The sequence below is a fragment of the Clytia hemisphaerica genome, unplaced genomic scaffold (assembly GCF_902728285.1).
Source record: "Clytia hemisphaerica strain Z4C2 unplaced genomic scaffold, Clytia hemisphaerica genome assembly, whole genome shotgun sequence".
Taxonomy (NCBI): Eukaryota; Metazoa; Cnidaria; class Hydrozoa; order Leptothecata; family Clytiidae; genus Clytia; species Clytia hemisphaerica.
Window position 1 is genome coordinate 297,788 of NW_027104613.1, and position 24,107 is coordinate 321,894.

General features: G+C 36.3%; 4 protein-coding genes across 6 annotated transcripts in view; 3 read left to right on the forward strand and 1 right to left on the reverse strand.

Moving 5' to 3' along the window:
* Nucleotides 1-153, forward strand: part of LOC136824358 (uncharacterized PPE family protein PPE62-like) — a 2,460-nt gene extending 2,307 nt beyond the window's left edge. Inside the window, exon 6 of the mRNA XM_067080512.1 lies at nucleotides 145-153. Within this exon, the coding sequence (XP_066936613.1) occupies nucleotides 145-153 (9 nt within the window). The remainder of the gene's footprint in view (nucleotides 1-144) is intronic.
* A 1,482-nt stretch (nucleotides 154-1,635) lies between these two features.
* Nucleotides 1,636-2,847, forward strand: LOC136824359 (uncharacterized PPE family protein PPE12-like). The gene is made up of 3 exons (XM_067080514.1): nucleotides 1,636-1,873; nucleotides 2,109-2,390; nucleotides 2,834-2,847. The coding sequence occupies exons 1-3, from the start codon at nucleotides 1,636-1,638 to the stop codon at nucleotides 2,845-2,847; spliced, it is 534 nt and encodes a 177-aa protein (XP_066936615.1).
* Nucleotides 2,848-5,983: 3,136 nt separating this feature from the next.
* Nucleotides 5,984-7,958, forward strand: LOC136824320 (uncharacterized). Its single transcript, XM_067080477.1, has one exon. It carries the CDS (start codon nucleotides 6,110-6,112, stop codon nucleotides 6,839-6,841), a length of 732 nt encoding a protein of 243 aa, XP_066936578.1. The 5' UTR covers nucleotides 5,984-6,109; the 3' UTR covers nucleotides 6,842-7,958.
* A 9,649-nt stretch (nucleotides 7,959-17,607) lies between these two features.
* LOC136824375 (coiled-coil domain-containing protein 130 homolog) overlaps nucleotides 17,608-24,107 on the reverse strand; it is a 38,160-nt gene continuing 31,660 nt past the window's right edge. For 2 of the 3 annotated variants that reach the window (XM_067080526.1, XM_067080527.1), the window contains exons 9-10: nucleotides 20,497-20,605; nucleotides 18,454-19,438 (exon numbers count right to left, since the gene is read on the reverse strand). In XM_067080526.1, coding sequence (XP_066936627.1) covers nucleotides 18,549-19,438; nucleotides 20,497-20,605 — 999 coding nt within the window. In that variant the 3' untranslated portion in view covers nucleotides 18,454-18,548. Of the gene's footprint in view, nucleotides 19,439-20,496; nucleotides 20,606-24,107 lie in introns of all 3 variants that reach the window. The other variant, XM_067080528.1, reaches the window with a different exon arrangement.

Below are 24,107 nucleotides of genomic sequence, written 5' to 3' on the forward strand. Positions count from 1 at the left end.
TAACCCTTTCCGGACGCATGATTTCACGGCTATATGACGCAAACAAAAATTCGATTTTTGACTGGCTTCACTAAAATTGCAATAGAAAGTGATTGATAAAAGATATCACGATAAGTAATACCTCATTTTTTCCACATGTAATAGGGGTTTTGAAATACCAAAAAAATTTTTTTAAATATGGCTGACCCCTGGTCAGGTGACCGAAAAATCAGCAGATTTTTTTTCGGAAAGGCAAAATTTTTTACTTTGAATAAAGAAATAAAGTAAAAGGCATTGGCTTTACGCCTTGAACTTTAAATATGATTTAGAAAATTGAATTACTGACCAGGTACAAAAAATTTCATGTCATAAGCTTTCCAAGAATCTGAGTAAAGTGATTTTTTGTACAAATTTTTGAGCAATTTTTCCCTTACAGATTTAGCCTGAGTAAATTTGCAACAAACATTGAAAATTTATAATTCTTGTTGTAAACAAGATATCGAAAAGCGGTTTTTCGCAGGTTACGGGAAATTCATCTCAAAATCATTATTCAAAACCATGTTATTGTATTTTGGCGCGAAAACTGTTAAAACCTTTTACAAAGCTATGGGCCACCTGGTGGCCCGTGCGTCATATAGGAACACGATTCATGGGCCACCCAGTGGCCCGTGCGTCCGGAAAGGGCTAAAAGAGGTAACGAGTGGTAACGAGTGGTAACGATGTGGTAACGAGTGGTAACGAGGTGGTAACGAGGTGGTAACGAGTGGTAACGATGTGGTAACGAGGTAACGAGTGGTAACCAGTTGAAAACGGTGGCCCTAAGTCTCCAAATTTGAATTTCTCGATTCTGGTGGTTTTGCAACAGATGCTGATGGCTCTTGAGGTTCTGCAGCAGGACCTGGCAGATCTGGTGAATGTGCAGTAGGAATTGGAGATTTAGGCGAATGTTATAGTGGAGTTGATGGATCTGGTGAATGTGATGGTAAACTTGGTTGTTTGGGTGAATGAAATGGTGGAATTGATGGTTCTGGTGAATGTGAATCAAAGATTGATGGTTCTGGAGGTTCTGCATTAGGAGTTGGCGATTCTGGGGAATGTGCATCAGGAGTTGGTGATTCTGGTGAATGTGCAGCAGGAGTTATTGGTTCTGGTGAATGCAATGGTGGAGTTGGTGGTTCTGGTGAATGCAATGGTGGAGTTGGTGGTTCTGGTGAATGTACATCAGGAGTTGGTGGTTCTGGTGAATGTACAGCAGGAGTTGGTGGTTCTGGTGAATGTACAGCAGGAGTTGGTGCTTCTGGTGAATGTACAGCAGGAGTTGATGGTTCTGGTGAATAAAATGGTGGAGTTGGTGGTTTTGGTGAATGTGCAGCAGGAGTTGGTGGTTCTGGTGAATAAAATGGTGGAGTTGGTGGTTTTGGTAAATGTGCAGCAGGAGTTGATGGTTCTGGTGAATGTAATGGTGGAGTTAGTGGTTCTGGTGAATGCAATGGTGGAGTTGGTGGTTCTGGTGAATGTACACCAGGAGTTGGTGGTTCTGGGTTACAGCAGGAGTGGTGTGGTGAATGGGTTTGGGTTCTGGTGAATGCAATGGTGGAGTTGGTCTGGTGGGTGGTGGTTCTGGTGAATGCGATGTGGAGTTGGTGGTTCTGGTGAATGTACAGAAGGAGTGGTGTGGGTTCGGGTGAATGCAATGGTGGAGTTGGTGGTTCTGGTGAATGTACACCAGGAGTTGGTGGTTCTGGTGAATGTAAAGCTGGAGTTGGTGGTTCTGTTGAATGTACAGCAGGAGTTGGTGCTTCTGGTGAATGTACAGCAGAAGTTGGTAGTTCTGGTGAATGCAATGGTGGAGTTGGTGGTTCTGGTGAATGCAATGGTGGAGTTGGTGGTTCTGGTGAATAAAATGGTGGAGTTGGTGGTTTTGGTGAATGTGCAGCAGGAGTTGGTGGTTCTGGTGAATGTGCATCAGGAGTTGGTGGTTCTGGTGAATGTGCAGCAGGAGTTGGTGGTTCTGGTGAATGTACAGCAGGAGTTGGTGGTTCTGGTGAATGTGCAGCAGGAGGTTGGTGGTTTGGTGAATGCTGATAATTCCAATGGTGGAGTTGTTGATTTTAGTGAATATGCATCAGGAATCGATTGTTCTGGTGAATGTACAGCAGGAGTTAGTGGTTCTGGTGAATGGGATAGTGGAGTTGATGATTCTGGTGAAAATAATGCTGATGTTGATGGATCTGGTGAATGCAATGGTGGGGATGGTCATTCTCGTGAATGCAATGGTGGGGAGGGTGGGGACAGTGAATGTGATGGAGTTGATGATTCTGGTGAATGTGCATTAGGAGTTGATGGATCTGGTGAATGCAATGGTGGAGTTAATGGTTCTGGAGAATGTGATGGTGAAGTTAATGGTTCTGGTAAATGTACATTATTAATTGATGACCTTGAGCTTACTCTTAGGTTCCAAATAAACGCCCCCTTGTTAATTTTCCGAAAATTGTCTGACACTGCATGACCTCTTTGCTATTTTATACACTTTTGTCCATTTAACCGAGAATCTTTCCCATCCCTCACTCTAGTGGAAATATTCCTAAAACAAAGTCCCATTTGATTGACGTCATTTGGCAAAATGGTCAAACCATTGAAAAATTGGATGCTCTTTCAATCCCAATCCCATTTGAAACATTAACTTTTTTTAGATTTTTTTAAGCTTTTTCCTTGGTATTGTTTTTATGATGTTTCTTCTTGTTTCAACATTTCCTTCTGAGTCATTAGGGGTGTTCATTAAGGTTCTTTTAGAGGATATGAGAATTTCAAATCGCAGTGACCCAATAATCTTTTGGATAAACTTTTTATTCAGTTTATTTGAAATAATTATTTCATCTCTACCGTACCCTTCATATTCCCTTTTCCTAGTTACTGAAAAATGGCTTTTGAATAAAATTTTATGTTTAGTTTACGTGGAAACATGAAAAATATGATTAACTGATAATATGAAATTCTCCGGAATTCAAGTACGATATGATATGGTTAAGTCATTGTTGTTGCTTCCCTACAAAAAATGTTCACGAGGCTATGGCCTTTTTTTATACATATTTATTTTGTTAGGTATTTTATACGATAACATATGGTTTATTTTCTGAAGTTTTCTTAACTACGTTATTTTTAGAGAGAAAAAGTTTCCTCGAATTCTAGCTTTGCAAATTTCGATTTTTATTGATAGAAATTTTCATTTCAAAATTGAATATTGCGGTCATCTCTCAAAGATCTGCTTATATTTTTATATTTGTTCAAACGATGAAGAATATTNCGTATTCTCCAGGAAACACAGCTTTATTGATTTCTTTCAAAGAAAGGGTATTCCCTTGCAAAAATACAAAATAAACTGAAATTCCTTGAGCAATCATTAGTTGAATTTTTTCTTTTGAAAAAAAGATTATTCCCTTGAGAAACCACAGAAAATCAATTTCCTATGCGAAAATTCATAGCCTGTCTTATTTAATGGAAATACCGATTTTATTTATTTTCTCTTGGAAACTGCTCGAATGATGATTTCACAAATGGGGGGGAGGTCTTCAAAAGCATCTCGACTCATCTAGCTCCAACAGCTAAAAGCCGATAAGCAATCGAAGGTTGCTCCAGTTTTTCCGAACCGATTTGTCCGGCAAAAAGTGCCAAAAGAATATTTGTTTCAGAAAAACGTTATAGCCTGTCGACTAGCCCCAATTTTTAACACTTCACAGTGGCGGAGGACCTTGTCCGTCTAGTACAGACTTTTAACTAAATTTAGGGAAAAAATCTCTAAAGGGTCCCAAAATCATCAAAATTTTGTCTCTCAAAGGGCGATTTTCGATTTTTGCCTCGGACATACTGTCACCTCGCAAACCTAGTACCCCCCCCCGGAGATCCATACCCTTTTTGCCAATATCCCCCCCATGTATATCCGAGGAAAGTGTATTGGAACTTTGTATGATTCAAAGACAGATTTTGGATGAAAATTGTATCAAAAGTATCGAAAGATTAAAGGACACAACAAGATCTGCTATTTAAAAAGATAATTTCTCGTCCTCCGTGCTTGAAAGATCATTTTTTGATTAGGTCTGAAATATTTTTGATCATGAATATTTTGATCCCTGGATAGATTAGTTTAGAAAGAAAAAAAAATACGTGTGGGGAATCGAACCCTGGACCACCTGATTGAATCTGATGCTCTACCGACTGAGCTATTAGTCTGTTCTCGATGAGACAAATGCTTTATATTACCAGAAAAAGTAATAAAAAATGACGTATGTAATTGCGTAACACATTTTCATTCGCGCCTTACAAACAATAGGCCAGGATTCATTGTTTTTTGTCGAACTGGCTAATCATTTGAGTATTCCGATCAGAATAAACTATACTGAAAGTATCATTTACTCAATTGAGTTTCTTTTACTCGTACATAATATCAGAGAACAAAAATACAAAAGCCTTACGAGAGAGCGTCCACCTTAGCGTCCCACTACAGTCCCACTGAGGTCCCATACCCGTCCCACCTTAGCGCCCACTACCGTCCCACCCCGTCCCCTTAGGTCCCACTCGAGCGTCCCACCTGAGCGTCCCACCGTCCCACGTCCCACTTCTCCATTATGCCTTTGAATTCTCAGGGAAAACAATTCTGTTCCTTCCAGTGCCATGATTTTTAATCCAGTGAGCTGTGCAGGTCAAACCTCGTGTTGCAGATTGCGTCACACCAGCGTCATTCACTACATCAAAAAAATAACAATCGAACGTGAATCACAACATTCGAAAAAGCAAAAAAAATGAAGAAAACGAGCGACTTTATTTAGATCAATTCGAATGTCATGTTTCTATATTTAAGAGCACAATTCGAATTTTCTGACGTTCGAAAATTCTCGCGGCGGCGGGGGTAACAAAAGTGGGCGTGCCCCATTCATTGCACCCACTCTCCCTAAGAAGAGGGGGGTACATAGCAAAAGAGAAGTTTTCTAGGAAGGAAAGAACTTTAATTCACAGTAAGAAAATAATCTGGGGTGTGGGGTTTTTTTGTCAGGGAGAAGATAGGGAAGAGAGGTATAATTATAATGATAAGTCCAGCTATCAAAACAAGAAGGAAAAATTCGCGGTCTATCAAAAAGAATTTGTCATTTTGTAACAGTTGATAGTAGAACTTCATGAAATTAACTTATCATCGCAAGGTAAATAAAAAAGCATGGTTTCTCATTGTAGGATTGCGACTAGACATCTGCTTAATTGTTTTGTGTGATTTATTCATTGATGAAACACGATGAATGAAAAATATGTAATTGATCTTTGTATACTTACAATATTTTTGTTTTTGTAAGTACTTTTAGATTGAAAGGAAACAAGCACTCGTATGTCAAAAAATGTCACCATCCAAAACAAGAAAAGTCGTTTTTTTCTCTTCTTTGCTACATTTTCGAAGCTTTTTTACTTCAGTTTGATAAAGGATACGTATACATTTAAAAATCGCGACATTTTCACTACCTAGCCTCTTGATGTTTGGATTATAAAGATGGACAAAGGAATAAATGTCAAAAAGGATTGCAGATAAAGCTTATACAATAAAACTGACCCTATCCGTTCTTGGTAGCCTCAGGGGAAGTGACCTTTGCGTGCAGCAATAACTTGTTACTATTTTTGAGAGCTCCCCTGACTGTATATAAATTTTGTGACATGAATGAAAAAAAAAATTGATTTCCATTAACTTAATTTTGAATCGGTTTCCTATTGTCTCGAAACTTGTTTTAATATTATTAACGAGTAATTTGAGCCTTTACATTTTTTTCTATGAAAACGCACATGAGAGAATGTTTACTTTTTGATAAAACAAAAGGCTCTTTTGTGGTGAGATAAAAGAATGTGACGTAATACCGATTATGGGTCGTGATTGGTTGGATTTTAACAATCGAGAACAAAAGAGAAGAGATACTATTGCATTGTCTGAAACACATGGCCGTACGTTCCAAATGTATTTGAATGAATCACAGCAGAAAGAAAGTGTATATAAACAACTTGAGCGCGCACGCTTGAAATAGTAAAGTTTTGCTTGTCGAAGAAGTTAGACAACATTTGAAGTAACAAATTTATATTTGCACATTTGCAAGAAGAAATCATGATTCGCTCAAGAGAAAGCAGTTTGAAAGCAACTTTGGAAAGGATGGATTTTACAGAGAAACCACAGTACAACGTTTTCGAGGATTATTTGGGCTTGATAAATTTGGTTTGCCCAGCTACCTCCACAACTGATTCAACAAGTTCTTCTCCGATTCCATCACCATGTGGTTCTGTTTACGATTTTGCAACAGAATCTTCCAGCATGATGCATCGTCACAGAATGAACAGCTTGGATTCTGACAGCCTCAGCGACAGCTCATCGTCAGGAGAAAGTCGTGAAGACGATTTGATGTTTGTCTATCCGCCACCTCCAACTAAGACAATTCCTCGTGCACCTTCACCACCCATGCGAGCCATCCTGGAAACACCTCCATATCCACCACCCTCGTTGGAAACTTTGATCGCCCAGAAAGCCGTTCTCAGCCGTCTTCAACAGATTCCAATGAACCCTGGACCTTTCCACTCTTCTCACCACAACCGTAAGAACGCAGCCAAAGCGACCGTTTGTGTTTTCTGTCGAAACAATGGTGAATCTCGTGAATTCTACAGCTCCCACACGCTCAAAGACAGTGAAGGTAACACATCTTGTCCTATTTTGAGAGCTTACACTTGCCCGCTTTGCAAGGCTAACGGTGACAGTAGCCACACAGTGAAATATTGTCCTAAGTACACTCCAAAAGTAAAAGCTGAGAAATTACTTCATTTAAATTTAGGCTTACACCAATTGTAAATTTTTTTAATCATCAATATTGAACTTTTTTTGAATTTTTTAAGATTTTTATTCCCAAATTGTTTATATTTAAATTGGTTTATGTAGATTTTTTTCTTTTGGTTTCAAATTTTGTCACTTTGTGATGCATGTGGTCTGAGGTCTGAAGCGCTTAAACTTATGCAATATTTTACTTGTACTTTTTAAGAGTTGGCCAAGTTTGGCTTCTGAAAATTAATGCCCTTGTCTAATAAGAATTTTGAACGATTTTTGGTTTCAACTTTTAAAGCGATAACAAAATTTTTCGGCAGATTTTCTTGTAATCAAAGAAACAAACTTTTTCTCGTCTTAAATTGCATGCATGCTTTGTGAAAATTGTCTGAAAAGCACACTTCTAGACCCTTTTACTCAAATCTCAAATGACATTTAGGAAAATTCTGTTTGTTTACCTTCGATGAAGTGATGCTTGTTAAAAGTTTTGTTTTAATTACAAATTTTTTGATGTCAGGCCAGGGAATCGCCTATCATTCACTCTCCTAAAAAGTTTGTTATTTTAACGACTCTAGTAATGATTTTGCGGTTTTCCACTACATTATTATTCATTCAGTCCTTCTTGCAGTAGAGTTTGTTGCTTTTTTTGTTTGAGAGTTTTGCATATTCTCAGGCGAACTCGAAAAAAAAAATTTGAGACATAAAATTGTATTTGTGTTTGCTTCAAAATTCAAACAGTGTTTGTCTCTTGTTCGTTGACTTTAAAATCATTTGTTTTCAAAAATTTTTTAAACGGTTATATACAAGAATATTTTATTCAAGAAATTTTTTCAAAATTATAATCATATATATTTAGGAGTAAAATAGAAATTTTTATATTCCCAAGTCCCCAATCCATTCCAAATTCTCATCGATTTCCTTGTTGCCCATCCCTCTCCCCGCCTATGTCCCTTGCGTTTTCCCTCTTGGTCCCAATTTTTATCCCCTAGCCCAAAAATTCCCTTGAAATTTATTTAGATGAAAAAATTATGCACTTAAAATGTGAATTTTGTTAATATTGAATTTTATGTTAGATTTTTTTGTGTACAGTTGTATTTGTTTAAAAAGATAGTCTTATAAATTTTAGAGATAAAAATCACAAATTTAATTTTTTTCAATATCAAATTTTATTCTGAGCTGTTTTTGCCTTCAAAGGGGTGTCAAATGAAATTTAAATGACTCTGCAAATATTGGTACAATGACTCTAACCCCTTTGAGAGCGATTATAACTATTGGTGTTTATAATGATAATCGATTTTTAATTAATATAGTGTTCTGTAAAAAGAAATCTTGCTAAATTGAAAAGAAATTTGACAGTTCATATCTCATCCCTGTCTCACATTAAAACTTTTAACAAACTTTCGACCACACCTTTCAAGAAAAATTTAGTATGAAAGAGATCACATAACAATTCTGTTAGCCTTAGTTTTTCTAATCCAAGTCGGGATTGTTGTTCCAAATTTTCTTATTATTTGGCTGAAAGTAAAAGAACGAATTATTTGAATCTTAAATTGCGTTGACCAATTTTTGATGATTTTTTCCGTCCTTCTATCCCAAGTAAGAAAAGCTCTTTCCACGTTTCCACAGGACGTGAGAGCAAGCTCAATTGGTGTTGTTTAAAAAGGTGTTTCAAAATCTCGCTCAAAAAGTTTAACAATTCAAAAACAGAAGCCTCGATTCGAAATTTTGCTCGAAAAAGTATATTTTGGTGGCACCATTCAAAAACAGAGCACTTGATCCGCATGTTTTTCAAAAAGAAATACGGTGCAAACCTGAAGGCCTCACTTGTTTGAGACCCGTCCTGTATTTTTATAATCTTATATATTTATTTCGCCCATAGCATTAGCATGTATATGGCTACTTGGGAGCTTTAAACTCAATGGATTTAGCTCGCCCTTTAAAATTTATTGCCACTTTTTCCGAATGGCGGCAAACTTTTCACACAAAAGAAATATCTGATAAATGTTTTTCATGTTCAAGGTGAACAAAATTAACCGCCTAATTTTTACTTCCTCCACATGCAATCTAGTTTTGTGGTATTTTTGCCAAGTTTTCATCTGTTTTCATACAATTCCTTGTTTTTAAGGTTTGGGAAATCGAGTCCCGGGGAATATTCTTGCCTTGCTTGCCTCGAACGAGCAGTTTCACTTTGGAACTCAAAACAGTTTCAAAGATCTTGGAACCTAGCTGGCACACAACGTTGTTTCGACGTTAATCTACTGTTCACAACGTCCATACAACGTTAGATGAACGTTGTGTGCCATCTGGGAAGGGGATTGGTCCTTTTTACTACGCGCCCTGTATTGTAAATTTGAGCAAAATCCATGAATCAAAAATCTATCCAGCGTCCCGCTTTTACAGTTTTTGTAAACTTTAACTGATTGGTTCAATTATAATGAAAATGTAAATAATATCCAATCAAAATTGAGCTTGTATAAAAAGAAATTCGAGCGAAGGAATTTGCACTAAAATTTAAAGTGCAACGCAAACACCTTTTTGCGCGCCGAAAACTGTTTTGGTTGTTTATGGTTTCAGACGAAGTTTTGAGAACAAAATCACACACACTTTTGAACTTCTGTTCATTTTGTTTACAGTTTTTCTTTTTCATTTCTTCAACTTCAGCTTGTTTTGAAGATTAAACAAAAATACGCGCCTAAAACTTTTCGCTTTAAATTTGTAATGAAAAATTGGCATAATACGATCCCGATTTTGACCTTGACGCCTAACGGGAAAGTGCCTCCGGAGTTCGGAAATGAGTCCAGGTCAGAAACCATTTTTTAAGAACATTCGACCGAGAATTGGACCATGTCAGAAACAACATTTGAAATTTGTTTTAAAAGCCTTCTTGAAAAGTGGTAGAAATGATCCAAAAATTTCCAAAATTTAAATATTTTCGGAGCTCGAATAAAAAGGCCCTACTGTATTCGAGACTGTATTAACTCTAATCAGCCAATGGAGATGTACTACCTAAAGTTTTAGGTGAACTCGGTTTTGTGATCCTAAACTTTTTACAATACTTTATTACTGTTTTTTGCACTTTACAACGTTATGAATACCGATGAATACGAGTTGCGTAAGAGAATGATGCTACGAGAGCTCATTGGTAAACAGACTCTAGTAGGCGACACGAGAGCACAGCAGCACTGTGATCTTTTCAGAAAAGTCGAGATGAATTCTCATAATGAAGTCTGTAAATCCAATTTGAGCTATTCCCTGCAGTTTATTTGCCTCTTTATAAAATCCCGATCGAAAACTGTTTATAAATTAGAATTTTAATCAAATCGCACTAAGGTTACCGGCCCTTTTACGCCGACTTTAGTTGCGCCATCACCAATACTAGCCTTACCCCCAAAGGTCGAACCCAGTCCTTTAGTTAGCATCACGGTATCACGTCCATCAGTAAAATCAAAGTGTGTACACGTCTCTTTTTAAAGAACAAACTATATAAGAACATAAGGCTTCGCTGGCCAAAATGTTAAGAACATTTTAAGACTTGATGGACTCAAAAACATCCTATTTCTTAGGAAAATGGTCAAAAATATTCACAAAATGGTCAAAACAAAAACATGTTAAGGCTTAAAACTCAAAAAGTTAAGAACATCCGAAGGCTTCAAAATTTTGGATTTTCCTATAAAAAAACGTGTGTGTGGCAATGGGTTACGTGATTTGCCTTGCACCCCGTGAATTAAGAATTAACCAAGTCGTTATTCGATATTGAGACGACGATACGATAGCCATCTAAAATTGAATTTCAAGCCGTTCTTTTACGTGAAAAAATTTACGAAAATTTACGGTGAAAAATATTTCACCTCTCATCGACACTTCTTCGCAAATCGGGGAATAAGTCAAAATGGAGATATTTTCATAATAATCGGGAAAAAGTCCAAACTCGTATTCAGTACCTTACTCCAGCCTAATATTCTTAGTTTAGTACACCCCTGTCTCAGGAGACCCGGTGAAACTTTTTCCCAAAGTGGGGATAACATTTTCTATTGATAACCCAATGGGGATAGAAATTCTATTGTTCCTATCCTAAGTCGAAAAATGGGGATGGCTTTGGAGTGTAATTTTTTTCCATTGAATTTCTATTGGGGATGAAATCAAAGTCAATTCCCAGTGGGGATGAAATTGTAGGGTCTTCTTCCCACCGGGGACGAGATTTTGGCCGAGTTTTCCAGTGGGGCTGGGGTCCAATTAGGCTGCACGCATTTGGATGTGACGAAATTATGTAAATTTATGCAAATTTTGGTTACCCCAAATTTGAGGTAACTCTCGGACGAGAATTTCATACACGATACGCATCCCCTATAACAAAATAAATTCTGGGGATGTGCGCAGCCTAGGGTCCAATCGGATCTGTGACACAGTGGTTTTTTAGTACGGGGATTATTTCATAATAATCGGGAATTTTTAGTTTAGTATGCAAAGTATTGAGTGAAAACACACTTCTAGATCAGCTGATGGATTTAAATTAGTGATAATCATTTTTCTTTTACATAAATATACTTATTTCATATTTCATGACATTGACATTTACTTACGTCCAATAACCTATTACCGAGGTACTTGCTTTTACGTGTCAGGGGAGAGGTCCGAAGCATTATCTTACAAGAAGCTGCTTGATTGATCAATTCTAAAAGGTGATGGTCATTTCTGACCAATAAGATGGCAAATACTTAGAATATACAAGTCAAAGTATTGAACGTAAGCCAAATTGGATTTACGAAATTGATGAGAATGTGAAAATCATTTTTTGACAGCTTTGGAATTTTTTTTTTTAATTTTAGGGTTTATTCCATAATTTGTAATGAAAAGGAAGTAGAAATTTTGATGGGATAAATTGACTTATTAGATTTTAAGAGCTTGCAAAACTAATCTCTTAAGAAGATACATTGGAGAGCCTGCCTGCCTTGATTAATATTGCGCGTCTATATTTCGTAAAACAGTTTGATCAATACGGATGAAGTATATCCAAGGTCAGCTAACCACTATCTAAGGCACTGTTTATAGCAAGAAAAAGTGTAGTCTGAATCACAGGCATTTATAGATATACTTCCTATAAGAAAGTTTTTTCGCTAGAGGATGAGCAGAAGCCTAGAAAAAGTGAAGCCTTAAAATTCTGTGTCCCTTTTGGAATAGCGAATTTAATCTGGCATAATTTTCGAAATCTGACAATAGATTTTACTTTCATTCTGGCGTTTCTGTGAAACAACAGGGCGAGAGTGAAGTGAGGAGTCAGGCCAAAGGGGCGCCAAGGAGATTTCCTATACGTTTTTTTATAAGAACAAACTATATAATAACGTAAGGCTTCGATGCCCAAAATCTTAGGAATAAGTTAAGAACATTTTAAGGCTTTGCAGACTCTAGAACACCCTATTTCTTAGAAAAATGGCCAAAAATACTCACTAAACGGTGAAATTGAGAACATGTTAAGAACATTTATAGGCTTAAAACTCAAAAAGTTAAGATTTCCTATTGAAGCACCATTGACGCTAAAGAAGGCTACTAATTAAATTGACGCACTGCGGACGCTGGGACTCTATGACTTCAATGTCTCTAGCTCGCGTCAAATAAATACACCATTTTATACAATCTCATGACATCTTTTTTTTATAAGCATACAAAAATCCAGAAGTTGGCTCGGAAAGGCTTAGATCGAGAGATTTACAAAGTTGAAAAATGCTTTGAGGGATGCTTTTATCCTAAGCAAAATTGTAGAGAAATTTCGAAAATCCAGCCAAAAACAAACAAATTCTGAAAATGAAGGCACAAAGTAATATTTAGCATATGCTTAAATTTTTGCCATATATGAGCCTAGATATGCTTATAAGCGCATAGACTATGTTATAGTCTAAGACGAATCACTATCTAAGAAAAAAGCCCAAAGCCGAAGAAAATTCGCAAACAGATTTTTTTACCGAAAATAGTTTACAGTTTAAAACAGCTTCTAAAGAAGCATACTTGAGGAAAGAGTACTCCCTTAACTAAGTTATCTTGAAGTCTCAATAAAACAAATGAACCAAGAAGAAAAAATCCATAATGAGCTGGATTTTCTGTTTTCAGAGAAAAGCCACAGCCATCTTGTCTTGTGCTTCTACCAGCGTGTTTTTGTTCGTTTGAACCAAGCTCGGCCTTTAAACTTAGGCAATTTTCACCACGGAGCGACTAACCAGTCTCACTGGTTAGTCCAAGCAAAACCGCAAAACAGTTTTTATGCCAAAGAGTTATCGTCCTTTTCTTCGAAATTCTCCCGCCGATTTTTTCCGTATACCGCCATAACGCCATACCGCCATATTTTCCCGCCTTTATTTACTATCATTGTAACGGACGATAACATCGTCTAATAAGCGTAATGCTTATAAAAAAACATGTAAAGATTTGTTTGATTTCACTTACTGTCGTCTAGCTTCCAAAGACGAATTCTTAGCGGGAATGCGAACTTTAATTCATTAATAACCGAACTTTAGATCAAAGAGTCATAAAACTATAGATATCTTTCTGATAAAATTATGTCTGACGAACCACCCCAAGACCTAATTTCTCTCCTTTCAACGAAGGTCCTGATGTCGGCGTTGTTTGAATGTTGTAAGGATATCACACTAGGGGGAAAAGAGTGAAAAGAAGGATTTAGATATTCACCACTATCTTTTTAAGTAAAATCGTAAAATTGGATTTAAAGTGAAAATTTAATATCTTTTTATTACAAATTTGATACTTTACTGGTACTTATTAATGAATAGATTTTCCTTAACTTTTTTTTTAGAAGGGGCGCCGAAATGACAAAAAGAGTAACAGTGAATCTTAATCGTATCAAATCGATTCCCTTTGTTCAATATTTTTGATCCAAAAGCTTTTTCATTTCGTAAAGTAGATTTTCGGATTTTAACAGCATGCAACCAGCCTTTTTGAAGACTTTTTTTTGCTCTTTTGAAGTCTGAAAGTGTATTTTTGGTTTCAATTTCAAAATTACGTTACAAATCGAGATGCATAATTCCTTTTTTCTATAGTTTGATGTTACCCAGGGCCAACACAAGTTGTTCTTAAAATATCACGATCCATTTTCAATAGCTTAATTTTTGGGCAAAAGCAGTCTATTAAGACACCTCTGTGTCACAGACCAGGTGGAATCCCTAGCCCACTGAAAAAATTGGCTAAAATTTCCGAGAAAATGTCGTCCCCGGTTGGAAAAATACTCTATAATTCAGCCCCTTGTTTCCATCCCGATTTAAAATTCAATTCCCTCCCTGTATTCAATACTAAACCGAGAATTAGTTCGAATTATAGAAAGATTCGAATAATAGAGTTTCGAATTAGTGAGAATCTACTGTAATTGATATTTCTTGTAAGTGAGGAACTGGGTACGAGCTCAGACAGCACATACATAGACGCTATGTTTTCGGGTAGAAGAATAGAATTTTGCATAGTGTTTTGCATATCCCAGGGCTAGCAAAGTTTATCGAAATTGTGAGAAAACATTTTCAAGAAAAACAAAAATGAGAAGAAGAAAATGAGTAAAAAAAGAAGAACTAATGAGTAAAAAAAGAAGAACTACAGACAGTGAAAATAGAGCCTTAAATATCATACCTAAAGTATCGATGTTTTACTTAAAGCTACACGTTTTTTTTATAAGAACAAACTATATAAGAACATAAGGCTTCGAGGCCCAAAAATTTAAGAACATTCTAAGAACATTCTAAGGCTTTGGAGACTTAAAAACATGCATTTTCTTAAGAAATTACATCAAAATACTCAAAAAATGCTGAAAATAAGAACATTTTAAGAACATTTTTAGGCTTCAAATCCAAAAAACTAAGAACATCCGAAGGCTTCAACAATTTTTGACGTTCTTATAAAAAAAAACGTGTAGTGTAAGTTAACCCTTAAACATAACCATTACGGTGCGTGAGAGAATTTTGAGCGCCATTTCTAGAAATTTTAAAGCGCGCGTAGTGTGACGTAGGGGAAGAGAGAAATCTTTATCCGTGATTGAAAAGAGAAAAGGAAAATTACTTAATTTGATTTTCGCCAAAACCACTTCCTCGCCAAAGACCTGGTAAAAATCTTTATAATGAAAAAGTTACTGACAGAAAGAATTTGATTTAGCAATAAAATGGACTTTTCCTAGATTAATAAGACTTCATCCGTTAAATAACAGAATAAAACGTGAAAAAACCCGGAACCAAGAATAGTCAGAATCGTTTAAGTTTTCTATAAGAATTTTAAAATATAGCTCTGAAGGGGCTCGAGTTTAAACTCTATTTTGAAGCCACTACATTCCCATGAGCCAGATTAAAGAGTAAAATTTCATCGCAAAGATTCAATCCGTCATTAAAAAAGCGGCTCAAATCTTAAGGCATCACTTTTTCTTTCTTATATTATAAGATAAGATTCCTTCTCTAGCTCCTTCGTGCTTTAAACTTAATGGTGAGTACCCAAGAAAAGTTTTGCCACTTTGCACCGATAAGGTCCTACGCATAAGCGCGTTTTCCCTAATGGTATGGGGGCGGTGGAAAACTTTTTCGATTATTGAGGGTTAGCAGAAGCCTAGAATGGTAAACACTCGAACTCGAACCTAGTCCCTTAGCTCGCTTTTTTATAATTCTGATAACGCTCACTGAAAGGCAATTGTACCAGCCAATCAGTAAAATAAAAAAAGTGGTGAAATTTGCTCTGGCAATCTCGTTTGCTATATACTATATACGTTTTCTTAATAGTTTCACAAGTCTATGCGAACAGCCGTGTTGGTTTTTCTGAAGAGAAAAAAAAAGTAATGCAAATTTGATTTGACGATTTCTCAATGACGTCACACAAACTCAGGAAAAGATCCCCATATAACCAAACACGAAATCAAAAGTCTTTTAAAGTTCATCCTTCATCAAGCTCTCTTTTTCTCACCCTATTTTCGCAACTGACACAACACACGTGTCAGACATCTCAAATTTTAATTCAGACTTTAACAAATTCAGATGAACAAAACTACATTTTAAATTTTTAGGTCTAGAAATTTGGAAGGAGCTAAAAGGGGGCCATTACCCTAGGGGGGGGGGGCACTCGATTAAAAAACGACCGTGAGTGCAGCTCAAAATTCGGCCTTTGGAATCGGACCCTTATAGTGCACTCCGACACTCTTTACTTCGATCTTCAGGTGACAAAAAGTTTCCTTCCTTAAAGAAAGAATTACATTATAGAAAGTGTGTTACAAGGCTTTCCCAACCGGGACCGCAAATTAGTTCGTATTGTAGAAAGTTTCGAATTATCGAGAGTTCACTCTTGGGGAAATAATAGACCTCCACAAATCACCAGATAGTTGTAGGAGGGCAGAATTCGTTAGAGGCTTAACTCGTGCAGCCGCGGTGTCTGCAAAAAGGAGCTCTCTCACCAGGAAGCAGTAGATATAGTAGATATCATTTATACAAAACACACGTTAATTAATGCGTTCTGAGCTAAGACATACCTCCTTCGTTTTGATCGCAAAACTATCAGAAGGAAGACCTCCGGGGAAGACCTCAAGACCCTGGAGCTGTCTATTGTATAGACTTTAGTCCATCCACTTTGAATGTGCTCTATTTTGCTATCCCATGTGGAAACTATACCAGCGTAATCAAACTTCTTCCCTTGAGAGTGGTTTTCATAGCTTAGCGAAAGAGAGTGCACACTTAAAACGAATGGACTCTAATACATCTCAGTTACCTTATCGGGGAAAAAATGTCGGAGTTTTACTTAGCCGGGGAAAAATTTCGTCACCTAAAGGCATTTTCGTCACTTTCCCCCAACCAAAATTTCAAATTCGTCACTTTTCCGCGACGAAATTTACAATTTAGTCACTTTCACCCAACTAAATAGTCCAAATAAAATGGTTTCCTTCACTAGCTCGAAAAAAGATCTTGTAATTCGACGTTTAAAGCACTAATTTAGGTTAATAAAGGTGTAAAAAAATTAGATTTCAATTTTGGTTGGGGTTTGAAAAATCGGGTAAAGGTTTTGGTCGGGGATAAAAAAATTGGGGTAAAAGTTTTGGTCGGGTGATAAAATATCGGGAGAAAATTTCGTCACTTTCCCACGACATTTTTTCCCCCGATAAGGTACTAGTTATTATTCATGCATGTTTTTCAAAGTACAGTACAGCAATCTCAATCAAGCTGTAGTGTAATAGAGAGAAAAACCAATTAAACAATATGTACAGTAATACTTTAATACTGCACCAAAACAAAGACAAATTTCTTTAATTTCTAATTTGCGGTTGATATTAAAAGAGGCGAGAACAAGAAGGAAAGCCCACAAATTGAATTAGCATTTTACTTATGATCACCTTATGTGGTTTTCTGATACCTCAAATTCTCATCAAAGCAAAGTCATTTAAATTAAAATACATACATCCTTCGCCACTCGCCCTACGCCCCCAACCTCCGCCCTCTTTCCGTCTTCATTAAATTGTCAACCTCTTAAAAGGCTTAAATTTTGCTCATGTGGTTTTCTAATACCTCAAATTCTCATCAAAGCAAAGTCATTTAAATTAAAAATATGCACGCCCTTCGCACCCACCGCCCTCTGCCTTCCTCCCGTCTTCATTGAATCTCGCATTAAATTGTAAACCTCTCAAAAGGCTTCAATTTTACTTATGATCACCTTATGTGGTTTTCTGATACCTCAAATTCTCATCAAAGCCAAGTCATTTAAATTAAAATACATACACCCTTCGCCCCCACCCTCCGCCCTTCTCCCGTCTTCATCACAAAGTTGAACTGTAAACATAACAATTAGTCCAGAACACTTCTGGTTTTGTTCAGGTGATTAAGAAATTTTCTAATTGAAATTTTATTGACAAACCTTCAACTTGAAATTTCTTAAGAATATCACATAAAATTGGTTCGCAAAAGACTCTTATGGTGTAACTATATAGATATTTTACGTGACTTCCAATCACTAACAAATATCGTCAATTTGTCATGGATACTTCAACCAAGGAATTTGTTTCAATCCGACGCGACGAAAACATTTCCCAAGATAGATAAGACTCGAACTCATTGAGCACATCTCTTCTGTCTTGGTAAATATTAGATTAATCTCCTTTTTTTTAGGTTCAGTTTTTATTATTTGCTGCAAAACTAGAGATTAACAGTACCACTTAGCTTTTCGTCGTATCTTTAAAAACACCATATCTGCCAGTCTCCAACGATATCAAAAACAAATTATTTTTCTTTATGTGACTACCAATCACTAACCAAATATCATCGATTTACCACAAGTACTTCATAAACCGTCGAAAAAATTGATTTTCCAAGGTAACTCACTCAAACTCAAAGCACCATATCTGTCAGTCTCCAACGACTCACCATATACGGTTTGGCTAGAATCGTAATTACCAGTTATCTTGGTAACCAGAGTTTTGATACTATATCATTACTGACATGAGTTTTTGATACATCAATATTAAAATAAACGGAAAAGGTGTATTTGATTCTGAGATGGATGGGTCTCTGTATACAGACGGTATAGTTGCAACACTACCAGTATCTCAATTCCCTCCAGTATGCAAACTCATCCGTAATCATCTTCACCGGAGTTCGAAGATTCACCGTAGGAAACTAACGAAGAAATAGAAGAGTCAGTCTTCAAAACGTATTACTATTGACGTATCAATTCTTTTTCGGCATATCAACCATTTCTAAAACATCCTCACTCTCATTCTTCAATCAATTCAACCATTATCATCATCCTCTCCAGAGCTGGAAGATCCACCGTATGAAACCAATGAAGAAATAGAAGAATCGGCAATAGCGCCTTTGCTCGTAGTAATATCCTTCCCGTCAGCAGAGCTGTTTTTACTGATATCTGTTCTATCCGAGTCGGTATTCTCCTGGACAAGACTGTTCGGTGTAGTAGCGTCTTTGTTCGAAATATCATCCTTCCCGTCGGCACTGATATCAGTCGGTTCCGTATTTTCAGTTTTGGGTTCTTTGTCGTTTTTGTTGCTGTTCGTAATAACAATATCTCTATCAACAGAGAACAAAGTTTTTGATTCTTTGCCAATTTTACTCTTCTCATCAGTATTTTTGTCAACAAGTTCAGAGGTTGTGAGTTCCAGATTCTTTTTATCGAGTCTTTTCGAAAACTCAGCTTCGTTTAGACTGACGTCTATATCTTTTGTATACAATTTATTACAAGATGTACCTTGCGATTTGTCTATGCTGATTTTTGAATCAGGTTTAGAACTGTCTAATGTCGGTTTCGATGAAACTTTTTCGTTTGATATACTGTCCAAAATTATTTGCGATTCGTTTACGCTGGTAATTGAATGTTCAAGAGATGCGGATTTGTTTAGTCCTGATTTCTGAGTTTCACTTTGTGTACTGGGTGTTAAGTCTGTTTCACTACTCGCTGCCGATCTTTTCCGTTTCCTTACTATCCCTAAAGCCATAGCTTTAAAATTCGAGTCTGTTGGTGATGATGATGTGGATGGGGTCTTCTGTTTTGGTGATGATGTGGACAGGGCTTTACTGAGTTGAAATTTCCGGGCTTCGATACCGAAGATGGACGATTGTTTTATGGATGTACGTTGTCGTTTACGCACATGGTCGGGCCGTGTATCTGGAAAAAATCGGACAGAAAAGAATGATATGGGACTGGGAGAGAGTGTCTACTTCGCATCTATTGTTTCATTTTCAAAACAAACTTAAAACGCATGCGTAAATTTTTATTTTATAAACTGTTAGTCGTTATTATACGCAAAACACAAAGAGGAATGAATACGTAGGGGTGGTACAGTCACTTTCGGTCGGGTCGTGTATCTGGAAAAAATCGGACAGAAAATGAGACAGTCTCTATGACATGGAACTGTAGTGAAGTTACCTCTCGCTAATTCGAACTCAAATAGGGAATCTTATTTCTTCGAAATACAGAGATTTGAATGATAGAAAGTATATTAAGAGGGTTTCTCTTTGACATGGTTTAGCAGTAAGTTCGAATAATAGAAAGATTCGAATAATAGAAGATCGGACAAGCGAGAGTAGACGGTAATTCAAATGGAAGGTACTTTGAAAGGTTTTTTCGACTGCGTGTTATTTATCTCTCCGTAAGTAGCAGTTGTATGACAATTTTCATCAACCACGATTTATAATAAATCTATATAAAATATACCAACCAAAGAGGTATTGGCAAGGCCAGACAAAATACACAAGTTACGTGAGTTTATGTATTCGCACTTTCAAAGGACAGCGGAGTGACTGAATCGATTCGGAATAACCCACAGTTTTGTACCCGCAGAATTGAGGACGGTAAAAGTGCTGATTTACGAATTTACCGTCGTGCTCGGTCGTTCAGGATGTAGAAAAATCAGTAACTAACCTTCTCCGTCGCAGAAAAAACACAGATACATAGATTGGGCTTTTCCAGAAAAAAATTGAATATGGGCGTGAAGGATATTGACATTGTGGCTTTTGACCCCCGGACAGAAGGTCTAACCCCCAGACAAGCATTAGTTGCCCCCTGGACATCCAAAATTACCCTCAAACAGAGCAAAATTACCCCCAAACAGAGCAAGCTTACCTTCCGGACAAGGCAAATATTCACTACCACCGGACACTATATCCTCCACCCCCATGTACGAACATTTTCTGGAAGAGCCCGATGTATCAATGGTTACTCACCTTCACCATAGCGCATGCGCTTTGATTTGATGACGTCATCTTGGTGTTCGTCTTGTAGAACGAAGTCTTCGGGTAAACCTTTGTTGTTTTTGAACGAACTGTTCGAGTCCTACAAAAAAGGGGGAAAAAGAATAAGAAGTGTTTATGAATAGGCTTCTTTCTGCTAATCCTCTAGCAAAAGAAGTTTTTTAAAGGAAGTATATCTATGGAGGTCTGCGATTCAGACTAGTTTATGAAGGAATGATAAAGTACTCGGAAAGCGATGTGCAAAAGCAATTGGGTAATCTTATATACTTGTCTTAATGTTGTAAGATTCAGGGTGAAGTCACTTCCTTAGCCTTTTACTCTGGAACAGGCTCTTAAAAGTTATTCAAGTTACAAGTTTTGACTTTTAGTAAAGAAGACAATAAAAATCTAACGTAAAAACTGTGCAACCATTTTTAGAATTATCAAATTATTATTTCTCGGCTTCTGAAAAAAAGTTGAAGGTATTGCTAAGGGCCATGGAAGAAATATACAGGCAAAAGATCTCAAACGCGTATTTGTTTGAGTTATTAAAATTTCGAATCATGGAGACTGGCCAGAAGATCTTTCTGAGTTAATGAGGAGGTTCGAGTTATAGAGAATCTAGAGTTTTATAAATTGACATTGAAAGCGAGGAAGTAGTTTAGAAACGCGTGTAGCCATCATCGAAAGTTTCTATCGAGATCTTTCAAAATGAACGAGAAAGGAGTTTCGTGCAACTCACACACAAACTAAAAAATGCAACTATAGTGGATCACGAAAAGTCTAGAGAAGAAAAAAATGACCTAACACACGCGGTTAAAAAAATTCTCACAAATGAAAACTGAATATCAAAGAATACAATAGGAATAGAAAGAATCATCTAATTCTCGCGTTTTTAGGCCATTATGAAATAAGAAAAAAAAGATGACGTCATCGATTAAGAATGTGGCACGAAAGCTAACGTGACTTCTAAAAATAGACCAGTTTTGTTATACTAGCTAATAGCCAAGGCTATGATGCGCCCGTTGCAATGTTTTTCTGGGAAACTGACGTCGGTTAGTGATAACCAAGGAAACAAAAAGCAGGAGGCCCAAATAATTACAGTTTCTGTAAACCATTTCAATGACATGTTAAATGAGTCAGAAAGTTGCAATAAAATTTGCTTTTTTAAGTTTTATTTATAAGAACTGCAAGGAAAATGTGTTAAAACAAAACAATATATAGTTTTCTTAAAAATAACACAAGAAGTTTTCTTTGCCACTCCTTTATGGTCCTTGTGCAGGAAAAAATAAATTTAGCAGCTTCCAAGTGTAGAACACCTAAAATCAATATACAACAACAGAACAACAAAAATCAATATTTTTTTTTAAACATAATTCACTCAAAGTCATCTAAAAGAAATTTATTTCAGTAAAACATAAATAAAAAAAAAAAAAGATAAAATCGATTATCGATTGCAATCAATGAGTAATCTATAAAATATTGATTGCATTGATACATAGTTTATTGAAACAATTGTGAATCGCAATTAATAACCACAAGAACTGGATTTTGTCCATAATTTGTTGAAAAATACTTTGGTCTTACTTATATACACTTTATCATAATAAATGATCCAAAAGTTCATCAAATCATCCATCGTCTTTATTATCAAATTGCAGTTTGGTGAAAAACTCCAAGGCGACAATCAAAAATATGTTCTGTTCGCGTCAGCCGACTGACCAACTTGGCAGACAAAAATTCCTAGTCAGAGGAGTCAGAAAATTGTCGGAATTTTTCATCAAGCGAACGAATAAATATTAAAAACTATATATATACTTTGAAACCATTTTCCAAAAAAACCGACTAAATTTACTACCGACCGACCGACTCAATTTTAAGAAGATTTTTTACGCGAACGGAACATATTTTCGATTGCCGCCCAACCCATGCATCAATCAATCGCAATCACAATAATTAATACGTCTGGATTTTTGTCCATAATTTGTAGAAAAATACTTTGGTCTTACTTAATCAAATCCCAGTAACACTTTATGATAATAAATGATCTAAAAGTTCATCAAATCATCTATCGCATCATCGTATTAAATATCAAATCGCAGCAGTGAAAAAAAACTCCAATGCATCATGCAAATCGATAATCGCACCGTCTGGATTTTTTCCATAATTTGAAAGATACTTTATCTTACTTAGGTAATGAAATTCCAGATACATCTAAATTTCATCGAATTGTCATCACATTCCGTCTTCAATCGAAAGTGCTGAAAAGCCGCCTAATTTGGCATACATTTATACGTTAGGACTCATCCAATAATCCATCCATAACTTTCTCCAAGCCCCAGAAATATGTTTTTTTATGCAATCAACCATCGCATCATGGGATGTCATGGAATATAACAAAAACCAAAACAAAGCAAAAAATAAGTCTCACTTTTGGTAAAAATTTTCATAAAAAATCAACGAAAATGAGCAAAATAAGTCTTTACACGATGCAAAAAGGCATGTCTCTGATGCAAGAATTAATTTGCCAAGTTAGAGCTAATTCAAAAAGATGAAACTTGCAATGCCAGCATGCAAATGATCAAAAACACTATCGTTCCGGTAGCCATCTTGAATAACCTTTTAATGAATCCGATCGGAAGAAAGATAGGAAATCGGGGAAATACTACGAAAAGTAGTTTAATCGAGCAAGCTCTTGTCTCTGTTAACATTAACATGCGTAAAAAAAACACAAAATAAAAAATGAATGATCGAGAACAAACATGAATAATCGAGCCGGAAAACTGAATCGTGAGATTTTCCCTAGGTACTCCTCATTAAGGCGCCCTTGACGGGCGCAATTAGTATTTCGCTAGCTGTTCGCATATGATGGGTTATGATAAAGAGGAAGAAATTCTAGAAGGTGATACAAGTATTTTTATAAGAACAAACTATATAAGAATATAAGGGTTCGATGGACAAAATGTTAAGAACAATTTAAGAACATTTTAAGGCTTTGCAGACTCTTGAAATACTCAATTTATTAGGAAATTGCACAAAAATATAACAGTTGACCCTCACTAATCCTAACTCGAACAGGGAAGTTTTTTTGTTCGAATTACAGAGATTCGAATTATAGATAGTATTTTAAGATGTCTGCTCCTTGACGGGGACTAGAAAAAAGATCGAATTACAAAAAGATTCGAATAATGGAAGTTTGGATAAGCGAGAGTCTCACAAAATGGTGAAAATAAGAACATTTTGAGAAAGTTTTTAGGCTTAAAACTCAAAAAAGTTAAGAACATCTGAAAGCTTCAAAACCTTTCGCCGTTCGTATAATAAACGTGTAATGATTGTGAATTCGATTGATTTCGTGTCCTTTAGTATTCAACAAATGTTTCTCATATTCCGTCAGAAGGGTAAGAAGGAGTAGCATACTGGTCCGAAAAAAAAAGAAAATAGAAGGAAAAACGTGTCTTTAATAATTATCTCCGAACAGATTACGAATTGCACGGGAACCGTAACAGAGTCTGCTATCAAGCTTAGTAGGCCACTGTGGATGTTTTCATCCCGATATTAAGCTCTTGAGCAAAGTGATTGGCTAAGACAAAACAATCGCAAACACC